Source organism: Raphanus sativus, chromosome 1 (genome assembly GCF_000801105.2).
Source record: "Raphanus sativus cultivar WK10039 chromosome 1, ASM80110v3, whole genome shotgun sequence".
Classification (NCBI taxonomy): domain Eukaryota; kingdom Viridiplantae; phylum Streptophyta; class Magnoliopsida; order Brassicales; family Brassicaceae; genus Raphanus; species Raphanus sativus.
Genome location: NC_079511.1, coordinates 15,969,551 through 15,985,668, shown reverse-complemented (window position 1 = coordinate 15,985,668; position 16,118 = coordinate 15,969,551). Strand labels below are relative to the sequence as shown.

General features: G+C 35.5%; 2 protein-coding genes across 2 annotated transcripts; one reads left to right on the top strand and one right to left on the bottom strand.

Annotated features, from left to right (window-relative positions):
- The first annotated feature begins 5,812 nt into the window (after positions 1 to 5,812).
- On the top strand, positions 5,813 to 11,308 carry LOC108859867 (uncharacterized). The gene is made up of 18 exons (XM_018633774.2): positions 5,813 to 5,955; positions 6,529 to 6,581; positions 6,781 to 6,885; positions 7,099 to 7,155; positions 7,249 to 7,319; positions 7,415 to 7,514; positions 7,615 to 7,685; positions 7,796 to 7,923; positions 8,005 to 8,108; positions 8,195 to 8,248; positions 8,378 to 8,433; positions 8,521 to 8,559; positions 8,665 to 8,812; positions 8,915 to 9,090; positions 9,171 to 9,238; positions 9,356 to 9,490; positions 9,566 to 10,775; positions 10,854 to 11,308. Exons 2-18 carry the CDS (start codon positions 6,540 to 6,542, stop codon positions 11,143 to 11,145), a joined length of 2,856 nt encoding a protein of 951 aa, XP_018489276.1. The 5' UTR covers positions 5,813 to 5,955; positions 6,529 to 6,539; the 3' UTR covers positions 11,146 to 11,308.
- Positions 11,309 to 11,343: 35 nt separating this feature from the next.
- Positions 11,344 to 15,799, bottom strand: LOC108859891 (uncharacterized). Its single transcript, XM_018633795.2, has 7 exons — positions 15,472 to 15,799; positions 14,858 to 15,276; positions 14,605 to 14,790; positions 14,424 to 14,501; positions 14,289 to 14,360; positions 14,073 to 14,183; positions 11,344 to 12,677 (listed from the first exon to the last, which is right to left on the bottom strand). The coding sequence occupies exons 1-7, from the start codon at positions 15,680 to 15,682 to the stop codon at positions 11,646 to 11,648; spliced, it is 2,109 nt and encodes a 702-aa protein (XP_018489297.1). The 5' UTR covers positions 15,683 to 15,799; the 3' UTR covers positions 11,344 to 11,645.
- Positions 15,800 to 16,118: the final 319 nt, after the last annotated feature.

Genomic DNA, 16,118 nt, shown 5'->3' with positions numbered 1-16,118 from the left:
TTTTTAGTTACAACTGTTTGGTGCTACGAATATTGGCTAGTCCATATATTAACAAAAGAAAGTTGCAATGGGTAAACTACATTTTAGGCTACTTTACAAAAAAAAAAAATTCCAAGCGTGCATGGTGCCTCTCCTTTCCGCATTAGGGTTTAGATTTAAGATTTAGGGTTTAGGATTTAGAGTTTAAGATTTAGGGTTTATTTAGTGATATTAGCGTTATTAAAGTTGGTGTTATTTTTTTATTTCATATTTAAAAAAAAAATATATGTACATTCTCTTCTTATTAATTAAGGAGCATTTTTGAAGATTAACCTTAAATGTGTAAGTTATTTACATGAATGACATGCTGACGTGGCGGCTCCATATTCACTCTCACCTCAATTATGTAATCACCCTTAATTCATTAGAAAAATTACACTCAAATGCCATTGTGGTAACACTCGAATTTTTTCATATACATTATAGTTCACAAGGAGACATTGGACGATTTCGTGTTTAAGGAAAGTCTTCATTGTCAAAATTAAAGATGGTTGCCATATATATATTTAGACGGTTTGATTATTACGTAGACGTTATAAAAGACAATATATAATAAGGAAAGATGTAGTATAACTATCATAATATATTGCCATATATAATGTTACCAAATCAAAGATCATTGTCATATATAATATTACAAAATTAAATAGTATAATGTTGCCATATATTATATGTGGTTTTTTCTGAATGAAAGATGTATCGGAAGCCATTTTTTTAAAGGTGAACACTTTGCTCCTCGATATATAAAAAATCGATTTTTTATATAAATATTGTAATTTTTAAATAGTATGCCACATAATTAAATGTTATTCAAATACTTAAAACAAAGATGAAAATAACTAAAATAACTAAGAAGGTTTGTATTCGGTTTGATTATTACGTAGACGTTATAAAAAACAATATATAATAAGGAAAGATGTAGTATAACTATCATAATATATTGCCATATATAATGTTACCAAATCAAAGATCATTGTCATATATAGGGCCGGGCGTTCGGGTACCCATTCGGGTTTCGGTTCAGTCCATTCGGGTTTCGGGTTTTCGGGGTCAAAGATTTCAGCCCCATTCGGATATTTTTAAATTTCGGTTCGGGTTCGGTTCGGATCTTTACGGGTTCGGTTCGGGTTCGGATAACCCATTTAAAATGTTTTTAAATTTTCAAAATTCATTATATACTTTAAATTTTCAAAATCTATAAGAAAGATAATATATTACATATAAATTTTCATAACATATATGTCAAAATACCTTAATTTAACATATAAATTGGTTTTCTTTGAATATTTGGATAAAGAATCAATAGATATTTAACTATTTTGGTTTTTCAGTATACTTTAGCTATTTTAAACATTTACTTTTGACTATTTGCATATATTTTCCGAGTATTTTGGAAAACTTAAAGATATCTTATATATTTTTAATATTTTTAATATACATTATATATAAAAATAATGTATATATTTAAGTATATAAATTTATTTCGGATACATTCGGGTACCCAAAATATTTCGGTTCGGATCGGGTTCGGTTTCGGTTCTTTAAATACCAAAATTTTGAACCCGTTCGGATATTTAATCAATTTCGGTTCGGGTTCGGTGCTACTTTTTCGGATCGGGTTCGGTTTGGTTTTTCGTGTTCGGATTTTTTGCCCAGCCCTAGTCATATATAATATTACGAAATTATGTAGTATAATGTTGCCATATATAATATTTGTTTTTTTTTGAATGAAAGATGTATCAGAAGCCATTTTTATAAAGGTGAACACAAATATTGTAATTCGAATTTTTATATAAATATTGTAATTTTTAAATAGTATGACACACAATTAAATGTTCACATATACAGTATTTGTATTAAAGTTTGACAAAGCAGTCTACATCAGAGAGCAAGTGAACACAAAATAAAAATAATAACTTTTAACTTTTTATACCTTAACTTTTAAATATGAACACAAAAAAAAATAGCAACATATAGAGCAAGTATTTGCCGCCATCCTTCGTTTGCGGTCGACGTTTCGGCAAAGTTTGTCCGTCGACAGCTGAATGTTTCGATCTGGTTCGATTCATGATCGCATCTGCAAATGTTTTCCCGTGGGGAAGGAGGATATAAAACATGCCCAGTTCACCAAACCCCATACCTTAACTTTTTATATTTAGACTTTGAATTAAATATTAATCAAATTGATAAAATGTTTAAAATGTTTAAAAACTATACACAACGTTAATGAATCTTGTATAGTAATAATAACGAAAGGTCCGTTTTTATATATCTACAAAAGGTCCGTTTTTATATAACGAAAGTATATTCTTTCTCTTCTATAAGCAAAATGAAAGAATATACTCTTAGTCCGTATCATTTGGAGATCAATTTTTTTTTTTAAAGTTGTAATCTTAAGTTTTTATAAATTAAAAAGAATCTTACTTAGATATTATTTAATTAGAATGTCAATTTGGTTTACGTGGCACCATAAAAATCAATAGAAAAATTAATAAGTCCAAAATCCAATTGTTAGAAAAACTTATATTAGTCCAAACATAAATGTTTACGATATGATAAACTTAATACTCTGTGATCTCATTAAATTAATACGTGGCGGTCTTATTAAATGAGATTTTCTTTAAACGGCTCAAAGTTGATTTATATTGTGATCCAACATCTATTTAAATCAAGTGTAAGATTTAAATATTTTTTTAAACAAGTGTAAGATATACTCTTAGTTCGTACTACTTTGACATCTATTTAAATCAAAGTTTACTATATATTATGGCCTAAACATTGCATGCTTTTGGTATAAATAGAAAAATAGTTAAAAGACGATTTGATATAAAAAATAGCAAAGAGATGCAGCTATTCAAAATTATTTTGTTTATAAAAGGAAAAAAGAATATTGTTCAGTTATGAGGCTTTCCTCACGTACATAAATTTATACAAAGAATAATACTGAAACTAAATTGTTTTGTTATTACCAAACAAACTTATACATCAAATATTTTCCTTACAACATAATCTTAAGAACTTAGATTATGAAATTTATGTTTAATATTAATAAAAATCTTTGGTACCTACCTAATTGTAGTATAGGAAAATATTAATAATGACCTTTCGTAGTAGTTAATGATAAATTAGGTGTCTTCCTTCACCATGTGCAGTAATTTTTTTAAAATATAAATTATAACTAAAAATGAAATTTTATTCTTTTCTTACCAATATTTTAATATAATTTTATTTAATTTAACATAAAATTAAGATCAAAATAATTTTGTTTATTTAAATTTATATTTCAAATATATATATATATATATATATATATATATATATTTGTTTTAAATAATAAACTTAGATAGATTTTCTATCTATTTATTTTGGTTAAATATATTAAATCAATGGGTATAGAATCAATGAAAAATTGATATAAAATTATATAGCTATCATAACTTAATAATTAAAATGTTTATAGAAAATTTAGATATATAAGAAACTAATGATTTTACTATTAAAATTATTTTAAAAAATTGTAGAATTTTTTGAAAATTTTAGTAATAAAAATTGTATAACAATAAAAAATATATTTTGAAAGTTTTATTATCATATTTGAATATATTTAATAAAAATTGTAGAAATTTTTAGAAAACTTTAGTAATAAAATTTTAAATATTAATACTATTTACCAAAATGACTGTATAACGCTAAAATAACATGTCAAATATGTTTGTGGTAGTTATTGAAAATTTACATAAATATTAGTTCACTATATGTTGTCAAAAAAATATTAGTTCACTATATAACGCTAATTTATTATTATAGGTGTTTGAGTTTTTCCTTAGAAATAGTTCACTATATGTCTACTATATATATACGGTTGAGTTTTTCCTTAAAAATACCATCAAATTTTCACAATTCTTAATTTATGATTATAGGTGTTTGATTTGGGTTTCTATACTTTTAGGTGTATCAAATATTTATAGTTAGTTATTATTATATATTGAAAACATAAATACCAAATATATTTTGATCACAAGAACACATGTTTTTCGAAATCATCAAATTTTACAAAATATGAAAATGTAAGTTTTTAATATATATTTCACCATGCGGAAGGCACATGTCTTATCCTAGTTTTATTATTATTCTACGTGGCATTTTGATTAATGATAAAGGTGTGTGGTGATTCTGGTGAATTTAAAGGTTCAACTTAGAGGATGAACCTAAGATTTGTTCTTATGATTAGATGTGTTATGAACAAAACTTAGGTTCATCGCTAGGGTTAACCTTTAAATTTACCATCCCTCTAATAACCAATCAAAATGTTATGTAGATTAACGAATAAAATTTTTTTTTTTTTAAAATATCAAAAATAATTAAAAAAAAAATTGTTGTAAATTTTAGCAACGCCAATGCCGCCAGCTATATCCTAAACCTAATTCATAAATCCAAAATCCGAACCGTATACCCTAAATTAAAATCCTAAATTCTAAATCAAAACCTTATACCATAATTCCAAAAGCTATATCCTAAACTCAAACATTACACTCTAATCTCAAATCCTATACCCTAAATACAAACCCTAAATCCTAAATTTTAAACCAAAACCCTAAATCTTAAATCTAGACCCTAGACCCTAAACCTAAACCCTAAATCTTAAACTTAAACTCTAGACACTAAATCCAAACTCTATATCCAAACCTTAAGTTTAGATCCAAACCCTAGATAAGTTTGGATTTAGAGTTTAGGGTTTGGGTATAGATTTTGGGTTTAGGATATAGGGTTTAAGTTTAAAATTTAGGGTTTAGGGTTTGGGCTCAGGGTATAGAGTTTGGGATTATGATATAGGGTTTGAATTTCGGGTTCAGGATTTAAATGTAAGGTATACGATTTGGATTTGGATTTAGAGTCTATGATTTGGGTATAGAGTTTGGGTTTAAGTCTAGAGTTTTGGATTATGGTTTAGAGTTTAGGATTTGAACTTAGAATATACGATTCAGAGTTAGAGGTTAAGATTGGGTTTAAAATATAGTTGGCGGCGTCAGTGTGTTAAAATTGATGTTATTTTTTCTTTTAGTTATTTTGGGTATTTAAAAAGAAATTGATATTTTTATTCTTTAATTTACATGGTATTTTAATTGGTTATTAGAAGGGTGTGAATTTAAAGATTCAAATTTTGTTGTTCATGTGTTGTCCACATGTCGTGATTTGATTAGCAATAGTAAAATCATCATCCTATCAATTTCCTGACTTCTTTGAAATGCTTACTTTTCAAAATTTGCAAAGACGCATTTTGGATAAAACCCAACAAAGTCACACACCAATAAGTCAGTGCTACTTTTTACCAGCTCTTTTTACCTACTACTTTATTTCACGGAGAGGGCAACACAATTGTGATGTTCATTTCCACTTCGTCACATAGATATGTATGGAAGGGCACATACAAATGTGCATTTTCAATGTTTTCGTTCTCGTAGTTGACTATAAAGATATCTTTTAGATGTAGACCATTACAAAATGTAATTTGAGATTGAAATTCCATAGAAAGTTTGGTACAGAATCCTTATTTTTAAAAAGAACAATAAAATACAGGATGTTGATTCAGCGCGGAACTCGTCTACAAATGCAGAAGAATTTGACCGGTCGATGGAAAAAATGTTATTTAAGTTAAATAAACGTTCATATGGCTATTAATTAAAATTTAAAAAGACGGGTCGACAACACACTTTTATCGTTATTACTTTTCTCTGTAATTTAGTAATCACCAAACCAAGGCTATTGCGTGGCCCGCATGTTGTCTTCTTTCGTTGCTCTATTTATGTTTCTATCTTTCCCCACCCAAACAAAGAAAAACAATCTACATACACTTGTCCTCTTCATCATTCATCTCTCTCTTTTTGCTCTGAAGAACTGAACACATAAACCTTTTGGGTAATTTTCACTTTTGTTTTGTAACGTAACTCTAATCATAATCAATCGTAATCTTCGTGTTCACTTCAATACATAATTATCCCATAAGGTTATAGTTTCAAGATTCTTTTTGCATTTGGTTTCTTTGGTTTATCTTCTGTGCCTGTTCATATTTTTACAGCGAAGCTTTAGCCCTTGTGGATCTTAAACTCCTTATCTTACTATATGTTTACGGGATTGAAGATCTTATCTATTTTTATAGCATGAATCATCAATATGTATCTTGTTGTTTTTTTGGTAAAATTATGTATGTATCTTGTTGTTCTTGCAAAATCCATGACAGATTCCAGTTTTCTCATGCAAAAGCTTGAAGCCTTTTTTGTTTCTTGGGTTTTTTATTCTCTCTTTGGTAGACACGTGTTCATGTTTCCTGACAAAACACTCCTCTACTAGCACCTGAGAAGAAGCCAAACATATTAGCTTTTGTCTTATATCTGAGATCCCTAATACATTAATTTTTTTTAGTTTGTCTCATGACCTTTTGAAGGTCTTTGTTTATCTCTGTTATGTGACCAGTGTATCTTGATCTCTTAGGTAAATCAAAGATGCAAAACGGTCACACAGGAACTGAAGACCAGAATCAAATGGTATGTTTTTTTTTGGAACTTAACCAAATGGTATGTTGTGTTTCTATATCAAAACTTGCTTTGTTCTGTTTTATTGTCTTTAATGTTTTGGTGATTATGGGAGTAATTAAACATGTTCACGTAAAACAGTGATGTAATATGGTCATTTACCATTCACAAATATTAGCTTTTATTTGATCATGGGTCAAACTCTTTATAGGTCATAGATGATAAACTTCCTCCACTGTCATGGGAAAGGAAGTTAAACAGTCAAGCCAAGACCCCTTCTGAGTTCAAACTGACTAAACGAGATCATCTTCATCTGGTAATATCATCTTTCTCTCGAACAATCATACTTTATGAATAAAGAACCTTCAATCTAAGATAGTCAATGAGGAATCCTCTTTCTTGCTGTTCAAGTTATGCTTTTGTTCACATGCTCTGTTCTTTGGAAATTAACAAGAAGAGTTCCAAAAAAAAAATAAGGAGAATTTTTTTTAAAAACTCTCTTCCTCTCTCTGTTTTGTCTTTTCCAAAGTTTCCATTAGGCTACAGATTGTGGCGACACACCAAAGAAGAAGCCGCAAAAGGAAGGGTAAGTGATCTATCACTTATTTTTTTCTTATGCTCATGAACATTTAATGACCTTTGACTACAACAAATGCTGAAAATATCCCAAAACCTGCAGGCTTCAATCTTCGACATCTTCAGAAAACACCACATAACAGGAGATCATGCTGTCCCTTTAGGTGGAATTGGGTATGGAATCCAAATACACAAGAATGCACTAAAGTATAAGATACTCTATTTCAATGTATTAATGTACAAACCTGCGGGGACAAACCGTGTATCAGTGCAGGAAGCATTGGAAGAAGTTACAAGGGTGAGTTTCAGCAGTTCAAGTTATTCCCAAAGATTTGCGAGGAAGCTCCAATCCTCACAAACCAATTCTCTGTAAGTAAACAATATTTTGAACATTGCTTGGTTTCTTCTGTTTGATAACTTTATATGAATTATCCCTCTCATGCTTCTTGATACCTTTAAACTTGTATAGGTATTTGTTTCTCGCCCGGGCGGTGTGAAGCACTCAACTGTTCTATGTCCAACAAGGCCAGAAGTGATTAAGTAAGCCAAATCCATTTTTTCTTCTCTTGCGTCTTCATCAAATCCCTAGTTACAGAAACATAGTAAATATAGAAATGATCTTATTTATGTTATTGTATACGATTGTGCAGAGACAATGGAGGTTATTTGTGCACAGGTGAGGCTCCAAATGTAGGTATTGATTCTTGGGATTGGAACATGACAGGGGAAAATTCCACCTACCATGCTCTTTATCCTAGGTCCTGGACCGTCTACCAAGGTATAACAAAATGTTCAGTCTATTTGCAAATTCTTTATTTATAATGGTTATTAAACAAAATGTTTTTAATTGATGAAACAGGTGAACCTGACCCTGAACTCAGAATAGTTTCTCGTCAAGTCTCTCCCTTTATACCTCATAATTACAAGGAAACCAGTCTTCCTGTTTCTGTTTTCAACTTCACGGTACGAAAATTCAGTGGGTTCTACGTCAACTTTATAACTTACGTTACTACTTTGTGCTGAGCTGATTGATTTATGCCATGTTTTAGGTGACTAATACCGGAGCGGAACAAGCAATTGTTACATTGCTCTTTACTTGGGAGGTAATAAATCTGAATACATAACATCTCCCCCCTTGTTCATCTTCTTTAAGAACCTTTGGGAGACTGTTTTTTTTTGTCTTTTCACTCTGTAAGAAAATTTTGACGATTTATTTGTCTGTGGTTAATTAGAATTCTGTGGGAGGAACTTCTGGGTTAACTGGACAGCACTTAAACTCAACAATGATGTAAGATTTTTCATCAAATGCTGACATAGATTTTTTTTTCTATGTGCTTCTTTTACTGAATCTTGTTTCTTTTGTCGAATTTTCTAGGACAAAAGATGGAGTTCATGCAGTAGCTTTACAACACAAGTATAGACCACTTTCTCTGACTCCTTGATTGGTTTAGAGCTCAGTTTAGTGTTGGTTATTGGAATAGATCTTGTGTTGATAACTGTTATGCAACTTATCTTGCAGGACAGCAAATGGACACCCACCAGTGACGTACGCAATTGCAGCAAAAGAAACAGAGGATGTTCGTGTCTCATCGTGTCCAAGTTTCTTAGTTTCGGGTACTAGCCCTAACAAAATCACAGCAGGAGATATGTGGGATGAGATTAAAAAGGTTATTCTTTTTTTTTTTCTTTATAAACTAATATTTTCCAAGTCTTTCTTATAACAATTTAAAAGAATGATCAGACTTAACCTCTCGTATTCCACTCTTTAGAACGCATCGTTTGACAAGTTAACGAGCAATGCATGTACTCCATCAAAACCTGGAACGTCCATTGGAGCAGCCATAGCAGCAAAGGTGAAGGTTCCACCAGGATGTGACCGTACAGTCACATTCTCCCTCTCTTGGGATTGTCCTGAGGCTAGATTCGACGAGAAAACTTACCACAAGTATGCATGCATGTGTCAATCCGGGACATAGTTTCAGTATATAAAACTTTTTTATTAACTTGATAATTTCTACTCCATAGACGATACACAAGATTCTATGGCGGTTTAGGAAATGCAGCGGTGGCAATGGCTCGTGACGCTCTTCTCAGTATGCAAACAATTCCTTTTTATTTTTATTTTTATTTTTTTATTTTTTACTAACTCTAAAAAAAGTAAGATATCATCATAATAATCTCATTATGCATTCTCCTTATTTTGTTATTAGACTTCTCTGATTGGGAGACTCAGATTGAAGAGTGGCAAGCTCCTATTCTTGCTGACACAACACTTCCTGAGTGGTATAGAACAACTCTCTTCAACGAACTATACTATTTCAACTCAGGAGGAACCATCTGGACAGGTAACCACACATTGATCACTTCCACAAACTTATGTAAATTTTCATTCTTCTAAAAACCCAACATTTTCTTGATAGATGGTTTGCCTCCGAAGCAAAGCCTAGATAGCATAGGAAAAAGAAAGATCTCACTCAGCATATCAACAATAGACAATGCTGATTCAGAGCAAAACAACAACATAGCCTTGGACATCCTAGGAAGAATCGACGCGGTCTGCTCACAGATTCACGCTCCTCTATCCTCAAACGCTGCCCTCGGAACCACTATGGTTCAGCCTACAGAAGAGAACATAGGACAGTTCCTTTACCTAGAAGGGATCCAGTATCTAATGTACAATACCTACGATGTTCACTTCTACTCCTCTTTCGCATTGCTCATGCTTTTCCCCAAAATCGAGCTGAGCATCCAGAGAGATTTCGCGGCAGCTGTTCTGATGCATGATTCCAGCAAGAAACAGGTCATGAGCTCAGGCGAATTCGTTACGAGGAAAAATCTTGGAGCGGTTCCTCATGATATTGGTTTGAACGATCCGTGGTTTGAAGTAAATGCTTATAACTTGTTCAACACGGATAGGTGGAAAGACTTGAACTCCAAGTTTGTTCTTCAAGTTTACAGAGACTTCGTTGCAACCGGTGACCTGAACTTTGCCAAATCTGTTTGGCCGTCGGTTTACACCGCCATTGCTTACTTGGACCAGTTTGATAAAGATGGAGATGGGATGATAGAGAATGAAGGGTTTCCTGATCAGACGTATGACGCTTGGTCTTGCACTGGGGTTAGTGCTTACTGTGGTGGTCTCTGGGTCGCGGCTCTCCAGGCCGGCTCTGCTTTGGCCCTTGAAGTTGGGGACAATGGGTCTGCGGTTTACTTCAACGCCAAGTATGAGAAAGCTAGAAGCGTTTACGAGAAGCTCTGGAATGGTTCTTACTTTAATTATGATAACAGTCGAAGTGGCTCGAGCTCATCAATCTTGGCTGATCAATTGGCTGGACAGTGGTACGCGAGAGCTTGTGGACTGAAGCCGATAGCGAAAGAAGAGTGGATCAAGAAAGCATTGGAGACGGTATACGACTTCAATGTCATGAAAGTGAGAGGAGGGACGCGTGGCGCTGTGAACGGGATGTTACCGGATGGAAGAGTAGACACAAGCACGATGGTGTCGAGGGAGGTTTGGGCCGGGACTACATACTCGGTCGCTGCTTGTATGATTCAAGAAGGGCTTTCTGACAAAGGATTTAGGACAGCAAGTGGAATCTATGAGGGAGCTTGGTCTGACCGGGGTCTCGGGTAAGCTCACATAGCATAATTATTAGGTTAGTTTAACTCATCATGTTTTCTTTTACCAAATTGTGTTCTTGGTTACAGCGTTTCATTTCAGACACCAGAAGCTTGGAACGTAAACGACGAGTATAGATCACTTTGCTACATGAGGCCCTTAGCTATATGGGGGATGCAGTGGGCACACACAATGCCGCAACCTAATATAGAACAAGAACAATCATTAAGGCCACAAGAGGAAGAGGAAACGTCTGTCCTGTTTCAGCAACACGCCGGGTTCATCAAAGTGGCTCACTATCTGAAAACCACCAAGGGAAAAGACCATAGAAGCCGCCTCCAGTCTGCTTACGAAACCTTCCTCAGGGTAGTTCGCCTTTAAACCAAAACCTATTCACCAGCCACCTTTTTTGTCTCTTTTCCCTCTCGTGCTTTAAGTTTGAAGTGTAATGGCAAATGTTTAAAGATCTAAACTGCAATTGTTTGATTGCCTGAGAAGCAGCACAATGAACATGTTTTTTTTATGAAATGGCTTTCGAACCCAACTATTGTACTATGGAAACAAAACTTGGAGCAAGAATAATAAAGAAGATCAAAGCTTATATTTTAGGAACACCTTAAGAAATAGCAGCAGTACAAGAGTAACAGCGACTTAGGGTTTACTCAGATAATGTAAGGTGGAACAGAGTCATATGCGCCTTTAGATCAAACGATAAATAAGACGACATACAAAAGATTTAAGAAAACACTGGGGCTGTCTAATTCAGGACGTGCAGTTTAGGGATACAAGTCTAAATAATCTGAGGATACATGTGATCTTCTAGAGAGTCACATCATAAGCCTAGTCTGCATCATACTGATTGATATGAAGGAAGAACAACTTCACTGTGCTGTTCCTGGAGCAGCTGCATAGCCTGCTGGTTGAGTTGCAGACTGATCATAGCCCGCTTGGGCCGGTGCAGTCTGGGAATAAGCGGTTTGGCCAACAGGTGCGGCATATCCTGATGCGTTTCCACCTCCATAGCTAGGATACTGGGAGCCGTAGCCATAGTTTCCATTGCTCTGAGCCGGGGCATTACCATAAGCCGGCTGTGTAGACGGATATGAGCTATAACCACCGGTTGGAGGTGCTTGCCCATATCCAGCTGAAGTTTGCTGCACACCAGAAGCTGGCGGAACACCATGCTGTTCATAAGCTGGGGTAACTGCTGCTGCTTGTGTACCATTATAACCATCGGATGGTGCTGCAGAGCTGTATGAAGGATAAGTTTGCTGGCCAGGAGTACTTGATGCATAACCATATTGCTGTTGTGGTGGAGCCATGCTTGTACCATACGATGGTGCTGCTTGAGGTGGACCTTGGTAAGGCACATCAACAGAAGGTGCTGCTGGCCTTGGAGGCCCATATCCTTGCTCGGCTGGTCCTTGCATCCCATAAGGTCTACTTGGCTGCTGCATTTGGTGTTGACCACCTGCAGGTGGATAGCCCTGTTGGGAGCCTCCATATCCACCATAAGGTTGCTGCATAGGAGGATTATCATAGTTTGGCTGATCATACATCTGCCCATAATTCTGCTGACCACCTGCCTGAGAGTACGGAGCAGCTCCAGGACCTGGGTTTTGAGGTCCTTGCCTACTATAATAATCATAAGGACCAGAATGTGGAGGCCTTTGTTCCCAACCAGGACCATATCCACTCCTCGGAGGCATATGCTGTGGAGGATAACCGCCGGAATTGGGAGGTCTGTAATGTGAACCATGAGACGGGTATGGTCCACCATGGTGATAATTGTATGGCATTGAATGGGGCCCATGAGGCCCACGTGAACCACCCCATTGAGGCGGACCACCTGGTCCTCGTGGTTGGTAAGCAGGCGAATTATAACCACCAGAATAGTGTGGTGGCCTTGTATCCTACAAAAGACACAACCATGAAACCTCCATTCAGAGACAATAAATAGAACATAAAATCTCAATCAACTGACAGAATGAAGAGCGCCAGAAAGTACTAATATTAAATCTGAAACTTGGAACAAATTGTGCAACAAAGCAGCTAGGTTTCCTGGCATATCATGAAATTTCTAAGTTCACAAAAGACATAAAAAGAGGATCCGACTAAGAACACAGAAACACAGCAAAAAATTTCATCAAAACAAGTCATGAGCCGATGACATTCAGAAACATGACAACGTGTTAAAATTATTCTATGCCATAAGAAGTGATAACTCTACAAACAATTCAACTGTCAGTAGCATTCCAAATTGTTTCAAACTGAAGTTGAAGCACTGGCATCAACTTAGTACCATAGCCTATGTGAAACTGCAGTATATGTTCGATAAAAGAAATTAAAGCTGATCATTTACAGTATCCACAATGGTCTCACCAGGCTCCCCTTTAGTAGTTCCATGGTCATTCAAGAATATCTAACAAAACGGTGCTGCAATGTATCCACGCTCACACTAAGGGCTTGAAAGTTTCAAAACACAAAAGCAGCCTTACCGACCACAATAACCTGCAAGCGTGAGTGACAAATGCCAAATACCTTCATCCGTAGACCTGGGTGACGTCTATTGTACACCAACAAGGCAACGCTGGCCCCAATTGAAAGGTAATGGCCACATCTGCATTTTTAAAGCCAACACCAATTCGAGATCTGACACTTTTATCTTAAAGAATCATGGCAATCGACATGGAGGTCGGAACATATGATCTTCTCAACAAGAGAAAGTGAGCATATTTCTTACAATACACATATTTTTCTCATAATTCCTTAGAACACCAACATGCAGCTATTCAGAAGATTAGGGGAGCCACCATATATTTGCACTGAAGTTTTAAATTAAGACAGCAGGCTTTTGCACATATTTAAAGCAGAAAAATCAGGAAACAGAGTCCAACACTAAAGTCATTATTCCCCTTCCCCCAAAAACACATCATGTGAATCAGTGAAACACAAAAACCATGGTTAAGGAGTGTACCGGTAACTGATCACAGGTAACAAGCTCAGAGATTGCATGGACAAGAACATTAGCAAACAAAAAAATACCTATATAAATTAAAAAAAAAACATAGCAGGAGGAACACTTGGAAAACACAGAGTTATCACCTCGTTACCAATGTAGTTGCATACGAGAAGACTAAGTAAAAACAAACATCAGCGTGGGATTATCAAACATATTGGTATATACTAGATAATAGATGCACCAAATCAGGAAACAAAACAGTTAAACAATCACATGTTTCAATTTGCATGGTTGCAAAAACTAACAGCAATGACAACGTTCAGAGAAATAACATCAGAAGACAGACCTGATACATGCAATCCTTTATCAACGCCGTAGCTATATCAATTTGCCTTTTATCCCCAGAAATACGAACAGTCCTTTCCTTAGAGCCATCACCTTCTTCAAGTGGTATTAACTATATGAGACGTATTTTAATCAGTTGTAACACAGAATAGGCAAATATTTTCACAAAATGTTATCGGTAGTTTTAATACAGTCAGTATTAAATAGAAAGGACAACCTGAATCCGTGCTCTCGACTTTATCTGCATGTTCTTGATAGTCTCCCCGCCTCGGCCAATGATGACACCAACCTGTCGAAGATGAATTAGGTATCACTTAGAAAATAGCGAGGCAGAACAATTACCAGGGAATACCTTATCATTTGGAACTTTGATCTCGATTTGCTCTGGGGCCCCTCTTACAAAAAGGGCAGGTACACCTCCTGCATCAGACTACGGTTGCAGCAGAAAGAGAAAAAAAAAACAAATCTTAGGTCAGACAGCGAAAACAAAAGATGTCAATAAAAAAAAAAAAGAAACAAAAACAATTCTCAACCTGAGCAATAACTTCATTGATAAGCTTCTCTGCTTTCTCAATAGAAGCAAGATTCCCAATTAACTCCACTGGTCTTAAAGTTGCATTTGGATCAGCCTCTGAATCCCTCCGGATTTGGATTTTGGCACCAGAACTAAGCTGGAGATTCCGTACCATCTCCCCACCTTTACCAATAAGCGTGCCAACCTGCAAAGATAAACTCAGTAAAGATTCATTCACACAAGAGTCAAAAGGGAAAGTAAATTGAACCCACCTTTGAACTCGGGACTTCTATTTTGCGAGATGTGGACTGGGTGTCGTCAACCTCCTTAACAGAACTGCCCCCATTTACTTCTTTACTTCCGTCGCCAACCTCTTCCTTACTCTCGTCACCAGCACTTGCTTCCTTATTTTCGTTGTCATCTTCTTTCTGAGAGCCATCATCATCCACTACTTTGCTTTGGTTTTCAACTTCTTTCTGAGCAAGAGCATCATTCGTTTCCTTACTACTTTCGTCAGCTTCCTTCTGAGAAGGACTAGTAGTGTTCACCTCGTTATTTAGTTCAACAGAAACTTCGTGGGAAGCTGCAGCCTCAACGGAAGCTGGTTGGTTATCCTCAGGCTTACCATTATCACAAATCTTATTTTCAGATCCCTCTTCCTTGGATTCCTCAGGTCTCTCTTCTTTACTCTCTACAATATTTATCAAAATATAGCAAGTGAGAATACATGCGTTTAAATCTATACCTAAACAAAAAAAAAACCAATCAATTTACTTAAAATTTGTAACTTTGCAACGAATCAAAGAAAAAAGGTGAAGGCTTTACACTGATCGCATCAACCCAAATCCCTAGTTTGTAACAAGAAGCCAAGGAATCTGAAGTTTACCTAGCCCATCGTCAGCCTCGGCGTCGAGCTTCGGTCGCTTCGCCTGAGAATACTCAGATGCTTCTTTGTCACCGTCTACAGAAGCTTCGTTAGACTGATCAATCGAGCCGGGATGTTGTTGTTGCTCGAGGATCTCGGATTCGACATTCTCGAGCTTGCGCTTGTGGTCTGAAGGCTGCACAGGAAAAGCGATAACATCTTCCTCCGCCATAACTTGATCGGGAAAAGCAAGAGACGCCGCTTCTTTCGGCGACGACACCTTTAGGTATTAGGGCTTCGAAGATAGTGAGGGCTCGGGTACGGAGGAGGGACGGGAAGTGGTGTCTTTATGACCAGTCGATTCAAGGCTTTTATGTTGTTCCGATTTGTATGTGGGCTTTTTACTAGGCCTATTGGGCCTCGTTTTAATTTCTCTCCTACTCGAAGCAAATAGTGTTGTTGTTGATTTATTGTGGAACTAGTGTTTCGTCCCGTACTACGTACGGGATAAAGAATTCCTTAAATTTGTTATCAATATTAAGATATATTAGCACCATACCTGACTATCTTACACTATAGTGCACACGCTTTGAAATGAGTTACTCTCATTAAGAGAAACATCTGGTTCACGATCTTACACTTTATATTAACTAGGTGTCTTTCACCCC

Coding starts and splice junctions, on each gene's coding strand:
- LOC108859867 (XM_018633774.2), top strand. CDS start 6,540: ATGCAAAACGGTCACACAGGAACTGAAGACCAGAATCAAATG. Junction 6,582..6,780: donor CTGAAGACCAGAATCAAATG/GTATGTTTTTTT, acceptor AACTCTTTATAG/GTCATAGATGATAAACTTCC. Junction 8,249..8,377: donor CATTGCTCTTTACTTGGGAG/GTAATAAATCTG, acceptor GTGGTTAATTAG/AATTCTGTGGGAGGAACTTC.
- LOC108859891 (XM_018633795.2), bottom strand. CDS start 15,682: ATGGCGGAGGAAGATGTTATCGCTTTTCCTGTGCAGCCTTCAGACCAC. Junction 14,791..14,857: donor TAGAAGTCCCGAGTTCAAAG/GTGGGTTCAATT, acceptor TTATCTTTGCAG/GTTGGCACGCTTATTGGTAA. Junction 14,361..14,423: donor TCAAAGTTCCAAATGATAAG/GTATTCCCTGGT, acceptor CATCTTCGACAG/GTTGGTGTCATCATTGGCCG.